Source organism: Triticum dicoccoides, chromosome 3B (genome assembly GCF_002162155.2).
Source record: "Triticum dicoccoides isolate Atlit2015 ecotype Zavitan chromosome 3B, WEW_v2.0, whole genome shotgun sequence".
In the NCBI taxonomy this organism is placed as follows: domain Eukaryota; kingdom Viridiplantae; phylum Streptophyta; class Magnoliopsida; order Poales; family Poaceae; genus Triticum; species Triticum dicoccoides.
The window spans coordinates 92,505,976-92,517,829 of NC_041385.1; the positions used below are offsets into that span (position 1 = coordinate 92,505,976).

Consider the following 11,854-nt stretch of genomic DNA (forward strand, 5'->3'; position numbering starts at 1 on the left):
CTTCAACAAAACATAATCATCTCATACAACAACTTATATCTCATCACGTCTTGACCATATCACATCACAACATGCCCTGCAAAAACAAGTTAGACGTCCTCTACTTTGTTGTTGCAAATTTTACGTGGCTGCTACGGGCTTAGCAAGAACCGTTCTTACCTACGCATCAAAAACCACAATGATAGTTCGTCAAGTTAGTGATGTTTTAACCTTCGCAAGGACCGGGCGTAGCCACACTCGATTCAGCTAAAGTGAGAGAGACAGACACCCGCCAGCCACCTTTAAGCACGAGTGCTCGTAACGGTGAAACCAGTCTCGCGTAAGCGTACGCGTAATGTTGGTCCAGGCCGCTTCATCTCACAATACCGCCGAACCAAAGTATGACATGCTGGTAAGCAGTATGACTTGTATCGCCCACAACTCACTTGTGTTCTACTCGTGCATATAACATCAACGCATAAAACCTAGGCTCTGATGCCACTGTTGGGGAACGTAGTAATTTAAAAAAATTTCCTACGCACACGCAAGATCATGGTGATGTATAGTAACGAGAGGGGGAGTGTATCTTCATACCCTTGAAGATCGCAAAGAGGAAGCGTTTATCAATGCGGTTGATGTAGTCGTACGTCTTCACGATCCGACCGATCCAAGTACCGAACGCACGGCACCTCCGAGTTCTGCACACGTTCAGCTCGATGACGTCCTCGCCTTCTCGATCCAGCAAGACGGGCGAAGTAGTAGATGAGTACCGGCAGCACGACGGCGTGATGACGGTGTTGGTGAAGAACAATCTCCGCAGGGCTTCGCCTAAGCACTACGGAAACTATGACGGAGGATAAACTAGAGGGGACAGGGTTGCCGGCACACGGCTTGGTGTTTCTTGATGTGTCTTTGGTGCTAGCCCTGCCCCTCTATTTATATGTTGAGCCTTGGGGTCGAAACTTGGAGTAAAAGCCTCCACAAAGTCGGTTTCACCCGAAAGGCAAGAGTCCTTCTCGGACTCCAGGGCCAGACGCCAGGGTTCCCGGCGTCTGGACCCAGACGCCAGGGACCCTGGCGTCTGGCCCCTGGACTTTGCAAAACTTCCTTTTGCGCTTTCCAAAAATCTTGTGGGCTTTCCCCTTTGGCCCAAATAACGTGTTCTCGTACCCAAACATTTCGGGAAACATCCGGAACCCCTTCCGGTGAATTCCGGAACCCTTCCGGAGATCAAACACTATTATCCCATATATCAAACTTTATCTCCGGACCATTCCGGAGTTCCTCGTCATGCCCATGATCTCATCCGGGACTCCGAACAACATTCGGTTACCAACATGCATAACTCATATAATACTATATCGTCAACGAAACGTTAAGCGTGCGGACCCTACGGGTTCGAGAACTATGTAGACATGACCGAGACACGTTTCCGGTCAATAACCAATAGCGGGACCTGGATGCCCATATTAGCCCCCACATATTCTACGAAGATCTTTATCGGTCAAACCGCATAACAACATACGTTGTTCCCTTTGTCATCGGTAATGTTACTTACCCGAGATTCGACGTCGTTATCCAATACTTAGTTCAATCTCGTTACTGGCAAGTCTCTTTACTCGTTACGTAATGCATCATTCCGTAACTAACTTATTAGCTACATTGCTTGCAAGGCTTATAGTGATGTGCATTACCGAGAGGGCCCAGAGATACCTCTCCGACAATCGGAGTGACAAAACCTAATCTCGAAATACGCCAACCCAACATGTACCTTTGGAGACACCTGTAGTACTCCTTTATAATCACCCAGTTACGTTGTGACGTTTGGTAGCATCCAAAGTGTTCCTTCGGTAAACGGGAGTTGCATATTCTCATAGTTACATGAACATGTATAAGTCATGAAGAAAGCAATAGCAACATACTAAACGATCAAGTGCTAGGCTAACGGAATGGGTCATGTCAATCACATCATTCTCCTAATGATGTGATCCCGTTAATCAAATGACAACACATGTCTATGGTTAGGAAACATAACCATCTTTGATTAATGAGCTAGTCAAGTAGAGGCATACTAGTGACGTTATGTTTGTCTATGTATTCACACATGTATCATGTTTCCGGTTAATACAATTCTAGCATGAATAATAAAAATTTATCACGATATGAGGAAATAAATAATAACTTTATTATTGCCTCTAGGGCATATTTCCTTCAGATTTCCCCCTCCCAGAGGGAAGTTTCCCCGGCAGAGTAGCTCCGCCGGAGCCCTAGATTGGTTCCGTCAAGGTTCCGCCTCGTGGCGGCGGAGTTTCGTCTCGTGATCTTGCTTATGATTTTTTCCAGGGTAAAGGCCTTCATATAGCAGAAGATGGGCACCGGAGGGCCACCAGGGGGCCCAGGAGACAAGGGGCGCGCACAGTAGGGGTGGGCGCGCCCACACCCTCCTGGCCAGGGTGTGGGCCCCATCTGGTGTTTTCTTCGCTCAGTAATTCTTATTAATTCCAAAAATGACTTCCGTGGAGTTTCAGGATTTTTGGAGCTGTGCAGAATTGGTTTCCAATATTTGCTCCTTTTCCAGCCAGAATTCTAGCTGCCGGCATTCCCCCTCTTCATAGTAAACCTTGTAAAATAAGAGAGAGTAGCCATAAGTATTGAAACATAATGTGTAATAACAACCCATAATGCAATAAATATTGATATAAAAGCATGATGCAAAATGGACGTATCAATGTACTATATTGGTGCTATAGTATCAGATTGTGGCGCTTCTTTTTTCTAGGTGATAGAAGGGTGCACGGAGTTGATATGTTTTTATAGGTCGGTTGCTGCTAATTGATTTATAAAATCATTGACCCAATCAACATCATAAACCAAATCCAAAATTGAATACCTCAAACGAATGAAAGAGCTTCAAAATTAGGGAATATAGTGAATTAAAATAATTAAATGGGAGAGCTTCTTGAAAAATTGTTGACCCGATCAAAATTGGGTGACCCAATTCTTAATTAAAGACCTTAATTAATAGTGAAACCTTAAAAAATAGGGAGCATAGTGTATAGTATAAAATAATTAAATGAGAGAGCATTAAGAAATTATTGATTCGGTCAAAATCGGTCGACCCAATTGCAATTGGAGACCTCAATTGATTGTGAGGCCTTAAAAACTAGGTAGCTTAGTGTTATAGAGGATTTAGAGCAAGGACATGTATTGACATAACTGCATCCGAGTCGGTGTGGTCTTGTCTTGAGTGTTTGGTTGTCCCGACTATGTCTTACAGGTTTATAAGTTCAATTTATAAGGGCATCTTCAATACTGACCTTCAAAACACCTGCATACGTTTGGGTAGAGCTGTCTGGACGTAGTTTACCATCCAACACGGATTTGTATTTGTCCGCGGACATGTTCACATGTCCGATTCCCACAAACCGGAAGTAAAGTTAGGAAATGTTTGCGGTAGTCCGGACGTCCGCTTCACCAATTAAATGCCACCATACACAATTGATCAGTTATTTGACGGGAGGATTGTAGCTCACAAGCTATTTTAAAGTTGATAGAGTGAACATTTGAGGTATATAAAGTTGGACCACCGGCTTTCGTATTCATGTTTGCAAACACAACCACGGACGTTTGCGCTGTCCATTTTGAGGAGACGCCCTAACTCTATTATTTCTATTCATTCATCTAGACGCAACTTCTGAAATTTCTCCATTTTTTTGTATGTCCGGAAGAGCTGTGTCATTTCCTTTGTAGACGCTGAACTCTCCAGCGTTGGAGACCAAAACCGCAGCAGTGATAAACGCTTGACGCGAGCTCCCACCTACTCGCCGCCACCGTCCCCGGCGACGTCGGCGCCGCCGCGGAACCCTCCCGCGCCTTTTCGGTAAGCTCCGCCCCTCCCTCCCGGCCAGGCGCGCTCGTCCGTCACCCGCCCTGGAGCCACCCTAGCCCTCTCGCGCGAGCTGTACTCGCCGGAGATTTGGGGGGCGATTTTCGATTACGAGTTCTTCCGATTTCACTTTGGATGCTGGTGCGGCCTCTGCGAGCAGCGAGAACAAAGCTAGGCTGTTGTGTTCGGCACCAGTGGTATAGCTTAGCAGTGGGAGTGAAGTGGGGGGTGGGGGGAAAGCTTAGCTAGGGTTTTCAGCAGCGGGGAACTTGAGACGAACGGCGCCTATGTGATTGGGGCCAAGAATACTAGTTCCTTCGATTCTAATACTAATCCTAGTTTCTTTCCTTTATTACCCTTGGAGTGGTTCTAATCAATGGTGACTCCTGTACTTAGCTTGGCACCTCAATTGGGGGAACGAACTTCCTTTTGGTGTTGTCCAATTTGGTGCTCCATGATTTGCCGGAATGAGTACTGACGTGCTCATGAATCACATTTCTTGGTCTATAACGTTTGTATTGTAAATTTGGGCACTCTTTGAAATGAGTGCATTCATGTTTGGCAGGGGCAATGGACAAATTTGTGCGAATTTACAGCGGCGGGGAGCTGGTGAAGGGTCCAAATGGGGTGGAATTCGGGGACCTCTCCGAGCAGGGTATATGGTTCAAGGCAGCACCCACATACAGTGAGCTAATTGATGCTGTGTACAAGAAGCTCGGGCTGGAACCTACAATGCACGACCTCCGTGCACAGGGGAGGACGAATGTTGGCGGTGGCGCTCATCGGCACTTCATCATGGTGCCTATCGACGACGATATGTCCTGGAGTAACTATGTCAAAGCAGTTTTCAATGGCACCGACTGGAATTGCCTGGAGGTTTATGTTCAGGCAGAGGAGCGTCCATCTGCAGAGTCGGTTTCCCCAGAGCCTGCATTGCTGGACAGTGAACCACCGGATGCGCAGTGCCAGAATTCCCCACCACCAGATCCAGAACAGGGTGCTCCTCTTTTTACTCCTTTGATGGTGACAGTCAATGCACCTACCGTTCATCCACGACTACGAAAAACAAGGAGCACCAGGGCCCGTGCTGGCATTGGTGGGCGGTTTGCAGGTGAAGAGGTTCAGCCTGGTCAGTACCAGTGTGGAGCTTCAGGGACAGTTGATACAACTAGCTATCTTTTAATTGGGCTGTATGACGAGGTTCATCGTGCTCATGCTTTAGCAGCAGGCCAGGTACATCAATGACAACCTGTATCAATATCATTATATGCAAATAAATCTGGTATAGTGATAGTCCACTGATTTCTGTTTCCTTGATTTGGCACAGCATCTAAGTGAGCTCAATCCTCGTAACCGTGAGCCTCTTCGGTTTGACAAGCGGTACGAACGTTACCTTAGGCCAGCTGGGTTGATGGGGTTGGCGAACATTTGCAGGGCTGGACTGCCCTCCATTGATCGTGCACTCGTCTCTGCACTAGTTGATAGGTGGAGACCTGAGACACACACTTTTCACATGCCTTGTGGTGAGATTACAATCACACTACAGGATGTTGCGATGATTCTTGGGCTACCTATCTCTGGACATGCTGTCATTGTAAACAAAACAGAGTCCTACATTGAATTGTACCAGCGTTACCTTGGGAAGACACCTCCTTCTGATAAGTCCCGTCCTGGGTTGAGGGTTGCATGGGTCAGAGCCGAGTTTAATAAGTGCCCTGAAGACGCCGACGAGGAGACCGTAAAGCAGCATGCAAGGGCATACATCCTTAGCCTGGTTGGTGGTCTATTGTTTCCTGATGCCTCTGGTGATAGGTACACCGTATATCCCTTTCCGCTGATAGCTGATCTTGAGAACATTGGTTCATACAGTTGGGGTTCTGCTACTCTGGCATATCTCTACAGGGCAATGTGTGATGCTTGCAGGAGGCAATCAGATCAAAGTAATCTGACTGGTTGCCTTCTGCTCCTTCAGTTCTGGTCATGGGAGCGCTTCCCAATCGGCAGGCCAGATATGCTAAAGCCGAAATTCCCAAACGTCGATGAGCTAGAGGATGACAGGGATAGACCAACAGTTGGTCTCAGATGGGTTGTGGGGGCGTGCACGTATCGGTCAGCTCCAGCACGTTGCTACGAGCACTTTACAAATGAGTTCGACTTATTAACAGATGACCAGGTTGTTTGGAGCCCATATAGGGACGACCGCGTGAAGACACTACATCTTGCACCTATATGTACCCAGGATTCTCATTTGTGGCTAACTCAAGCACCTCTAGTTTTTTTCTTTATGGTGGAGGTTTACACACCGGAGAGAGTGATGCGTCAATTTGGTCTCCATCAGGAATGCCCGCCACCATTTCGGGACACCAGCGTGGAACTCCATTGGTATGTCCAAAGATATGTCTGTTGTCTGTGCATGATTGTTTTCGATTCGAGGAAGTTGGAAATTATGTACCAGTAGCCACCCATAAGGTTTTCTGATGATTTTGCAGGTGTTGCCGTGGAAAGGTCCGTAGTGATTGGGCAGATAAGCACAAGTCTTTTGTGGATATGTGGGAAGTAAAGGAGCAGCATGTTGTCATGGAAGAACGACCATACGATCATGCCAACTACATGGATTATTTGCGGTGGTACAGACGGTCGACACGTATCCGCCTCTGCACACCAAGAATAAGTAATGGCCACCAGGATGGGGCATCCGTGCGAACTGCAACAGCTGACAATGAAGATTCTTTGCGTGCTTCAAAGCTTCGGTACACCCCCAGAGCTCATCTGATCCACTCAGTGGTACGATATTCTACTTGTAAGATGTGTTTAATTTTCTCATGACGCACACATTGTTATCAAGCGCAGAGATTCAGATCATCTTCTTCTGCATACACATGAATATTTCTGACACCTCCATGTTTCATCCCAGACCGACAAACTCACTATTCTGGCGAAGGAGGCAGCTTCACAAAAGGGCTGCTCCAGAGGCGAATGTAGCGCTTTCATTGAGCGAGTCACTAGAACGTGTGTAGAACTTGTTGGGGAACTTGGCGGGTCATTACTTTGCGACATTGCTGCTGCGGTTCCAGATTCAACAACTATTGCAGCTGAACAGGGGTCCGAGGGCCAGAGGGACACAGAGGATGAGTTAAATAACTCCATGGTGCCTGATCAGGAGAATGAGTCGGGCCCTGTTCGTGAGAAGCGGACTCGATTCCAGGTTGATCATACACAAGTGAACAGCAGGGTCCATTCAAGGTCACCAAGCAAGAGGAGGAGGGGTGGACCAGCTCCAAGATGAAACCTGCTTGGTGAGTGATTCAGAATTACAGTTTTGCCGCTCTTGTTGGACAGCCGTGACATACTTCATTCTATTTTATCATGTTCTCTTTGGTCTGCCTCTGCTTTAGTTGAACCATCGCGCAAATGATTCTTGGACCATTATTTCTCTGCTTACTGCTGTTGTTTGAAAATTACAGGGCTTTGTGTGTTTCAGTCATGTAAGGTCGTGGTCTGAAGAAAAGGCGTGATGGTTAGCGACTCCAGAAGTTCATGCCTCTGGCAAGTTTAACATTGGCTGCTGTAGAAGCGATGGAGATCGCAAATCTGCAGTGAGAGGAGTATGGTTCTCGTTTTCTATTTTTTCTTGTAGGCAGTCGTAGCATGGATCCCGTGTCTATATGTCCATGGTCTACAATGAACTCCTCCGTTGGCACAGCCATATGGTGAACAACTATAGCTCATTCATCCCATTTGTGGGACTGAAACTTGAAGTGAACTCATTCTACCTGACTGGTGGTTACTCCCAGGCTTTGTTGTCCCTGATGCTCCCGGGAGCGCATGTTGCAGAGATCGACAGAGCAATCGTCTCAGATGATTTCCTCGGCACACCTTCAAAGAGTTTCCTCCACATTTTGATTCTCCAGCGAATGTGATCTGCGATCAGCTTCGCTTTGACCGGGGAAAACCAGATAGGTGGAAACCGGTTCTGGCCTCGGTCCGATGTTCCCTGTTTTTCTGGTTTCTGTATCGTATGCGGCGATGGCTGTTTTAGGGAATGAGGCTTCAGTGTTGGTCCATGGAACCATTTGTTGTGCTGAATTGTGCATGTTGATCCATGTAGTAGTATCTCCTTAGCCATGGTTACAGTTTGGGAAAGCGTCTACTCCCTCCGTCTAGGTGTGTAAGTCATCTTACGAAAACCAAATAATCCCAAAACACATAGCGCGGTGCATTAAATTCTACCTCGTTTCTTGTTTCTTGACATATCAACCAATAAGAGATGTGGGGTGTGCATGCTTTTTTTTCGAGAGTATGCCAACGGCATACCGTATTTTTATAGAAGGCAGAGAAATATGTACAAGAACCCATACGAGATGCAAACAAGTCGTAGGGCGAACCCACTCAACACCTACGCCCTAGCTGCTAAAACTAATCTCTCACAAAAGGATCTAAAGCACCAACTCCGCCAAGCTCAACCTTCCTCCAATCCTCGATCTCATCAAGGATTTCATCTTTAAGTTGAGCCACCGATCTTTGCCTAGGAACATTGTTAAAGACTCGTGCGTTGCGTTGTTTCCATAGTGCCCAGGCAATTAAGATTATGATGGAGTCGAATCCTCGTCTCAGCTTGCCTTTGAACTGCATCCTCTGTTCAAGCCACCAATGCAAGAACGTGGCCTCTGGGCCGGGGATTTGAGTATTGAGCCTCCACTCGTTGAAACAAGTGAGCCAAACCTCTCTCGCGTAACCACATTGAGCGAGTATGTGATCAGGGTTATCCTCATCTTGAAGACACGTGTAGCATGCCGACGGTGCGTCCTGAAGGCCGTGTCGAGCCCGACGATCAGAGGTCCAGAGGCGGTGTTGGCAGGCAAGCCACATGAAGATTTTGCATTTTAACGGCGCCCAACTTCTCCAAATGCTCTCAGCGGTGGGGGTTTTAATCTGTCCCATGTGAAGCCACTTGTATGTGGCACTGGCATTGTATCTTCCGGACTCGTGGCAAGGCCAAGTGAATTGGTCGGGCTCCGCCACGTCCCTCTCCACGGAGTTGATGGCTTGGCAAAGGGAGTAAACTTGCATGTGTCCCAAGAAAGACAGCTCGCCTTGCACATCATGCGTCCATGCATTGTTAGTGAGAGCATCCTTCACCGTTCTTCTGTTCTTGTTCCTCGTGCTAACCATCTCGTGAAGTAGAGGGGCGATGTCAACGATTGCCACTCCATGAATCCAGCGGTCCTTCCAGAAGAGGACGCTAGATCCCTCCCCGACCTTGATTCTGACGAGGCTATTGAAAACTTCTCGCGCTTGCTCGTCAACAATCAAATGCAGCCCTTGTCATGGCCTAGTCGGATCCGTTCTTCTCAGCCATTCCCAACGCACACGAAGTGCCAACGCTTGCAGCTCCAGATTCTTCACACCACAAACCTCCAAAGGTTGTTGGCTTGCACACCGCGTCCCACGCGACAAGACATTGACCGCCATGGCTTTTCTCTTTGCCAGCCCAGAAGAAGGAACGCATCCACTTATTAATCTCCTCAAGAACCCACACGGGAGGGTCAAGCACAAGGAGTTGGTGCACGGGCCGCGTGGCGATCACGGTTTTGACAAAGATCAGTCGCCCTGGCCTCTGAATGAGTCCTCTTTGCCAGGCCGGAATGAACTTCCTCACTTGATCAAGAAGCGGCTGCCAGTCCGCTCTAGTTAGCTGGTTGATAGCAAGTTGGAGACCGAGGTAACGACATGGGAAGTTTCCCAGTTTGCAATGCAGTATCTCCTCCACTCTCTGCTGATCATTCTCGTTGTGTCTGATTAGGGTCGCGTTGGATTTGCCGTAGTTGATTTTGAGACCAGAAGCGTTGCCAAATATGTCAAAGGTGTCCTTGACAAACGTCAGGTTTTGTGTGGTTGGCCTCAGGAAAAGTGCCAGGTCATCGGCATATAGAGAAAGGCGCTGAGTAGCAGAGACGCCTTTGAAAGAGCTAATGACACCTTGCTCGATTGCTTTTCTGAGAATGGAGGTGAGGGAGTCCATGGCGATCACGAACAGCAGCGGTGAGACCGGATCACCTTGCCTTAGCCCCTTAGCATGTCGAAAGCGCCGAGCCGGGACTCCATTGACTAACACTCTGGTGTTTGCCGAGCAGAGCAGGATCGAAATCCAGGAAATCCACCTCTGGCCGAAGCCCTTTGCTCTAAGGTTCTCCAGCAAGAATGGCCACGACAAAGAATCGAAGGCTTTTGAGATATCCAGCTTGAGAAACAACCCCTTCTCTTTTCTAGCATTGAGCTTCCGAGCTAGCTGCCTTACGAGGAGGTAGTTGTCATGGATGTTCCTCCCCTTAATGAAAGCTGATTGATTGATGTCCACGATCTCAGACATGCGGGGCCTCGCTCTGTTTGCCAGCAGCTTGGCAAAAAGCTTGGCAAAGCTATGGGGCAGGCTAATCGGCCTGTAGTCGCCAACCTCCAGAGCATCGGGGGTTTTGGGGATCAGAACAATATGCGCACGGTTTAGCTTCTCAAAACCTCTGCCATCTCCCACATAAAGCTTCATCAGAGCCACCATAATGTCTCCCTTGATGATCGGCCAAGCGGTGTGGTAGAATGCCCCAATGAAACCGTCAAGGCTAGGTGCTCTCTCTGCGGGGATCTCTTTGATCACCTTCCAGACTTCCTCTTCCGTAAACATGAGATCAAGCTCACCGAGATTGCATCGAGGAATCTGGAGGTACTCCAAATCAAGCGCATTAACCCGAGCATCAGCTTTTCCTAGTAGGTTTTCAAAGGCCTCGGAGAAGACATCCTCTTTGTACGCTTGATCAGTAACGATTTCATCACCTTTTTTGATGCAAGATATAAAATTCTTCGCTCGTCTCCCATTAGCAACGGCCTGGAACAGTTTGGTGTTGGCGTCACCGTCTCTCAGCCAACGGATCCTTGATCTTTGCCTGTCTATGGTTCGCTCGAGAGATGCTAGACCAAGCAGGGAGAGCTTCAAAGTTCTGCGCAGCCACGTTTCCAGATCAGACAGATCTCTCATCTCCTGGGCTCTATCAAGTTTCGCAATCAGCCAATTTGCAGTTTTCATGAGCATTTTGATATTGCCGGTCTTTTTCTGCCCCCAAGCTTGCAGATAGGAGGCCGTGTTCCTGAACAGCGCATCCAGCCTTTTGAACGGATCGAAGATCTCATTGTTGCAAACCCAAGCCTCTCTGACGGCATCTTCAAATCCATCTAGCTTTGTCCAATAGAGCTCAAAGCGAAAGCGCTTTTTAGCTCCAAGCATGTTGCTCGTAGAGAGATGAAGTGGTGCATGGTCCGACGCGCTGGTGGATAGAGCTTGCAAGAGATAGTCCGGGTGAGCCAACTCCCACTCCACCGAAACCATCAATCTGTCAATTTTGGTTAAAGTCGGAGTGTTTCTCTCGTTCGACCAAGTGAACCTGTGCCCATGCATGTATAGCTCCTTGAGCTCATGGTCATCGACAAAGTTTTGAAATTTTGTCATCATTGCTCTGTTTAGGTTCTGATTGCTCTTCTCTAAACCACGAAGGATCATATTAAAGTCGCCGAGGCACATCCACGGGCCAGGGCAAAGCAGTCTACGGGCGCAAAGATCGTTGAGGAATTGAGTTTTAAGCTCATCTCCCTGGGGGGCATACACTACTGAGATCCACCACTCGTTACCATCCAGTTGTCTCACTTTGCCTGTTAGGAAATTAGTGTCGACCTGTATGTTATCCACCGTCAGGCACGAGGAGTCCCAGGCAAGTAAGATACCTCCACACGTATCCACCGCAGGCAAGTAGGAAAAACCATCAAGAGATGGCCCAATGCATTGCAAAACTAAAAATTGATCCACAGTGTCCAATTTGGTCTCCTGTAAACACACCATGTTGACTCTCAACGAGGCAATGAACTCTCTAACTACTTTCCTCTTAGCTGGATTATTTAATCCTCTCACATTCCAGCATAAAATTTGTGGGTTGTAATCCATGG

At 47.8% G+C, this 11,854-nt stretch overlaps 1 protein-coding gene across 1 annotated transcript; it reads left to right on the forward strand.

The window, feature by feature from the left end:
- The first annotated feature begins 3,618 nt into the window (after positions 1-3,618).
- On the forward strand, positions 3,619-7,658 carry LOC119274956 (serine/threonine-protein phosphatase 7 long form homolog). The gene is made up of 6 exons (XM_037555720.1): positions 3,619-3,859; positions 4,431-5,098; positions 5,193-6,247; positions 6,355-6,649; positions 6,780-7,161; positions 7,330-7,658. The coding sequence occupies exons 2-5, from the start codon at positions 4,436-4,438 to the stop codon at positions 7,149-7,151; spliced, it is 2,385 nt and encodes a 794-aa protein (XP_037411617.1). The 5' UTR covers positions 3,619-3,859; positions 4,431-4,435; the 3' UTR covers positions 7,152-7,161; positions 7,330-7,658.
- The last annotated feature ends 4,196 nt before the right edge of the window (positions 7,659-11,854 follow it).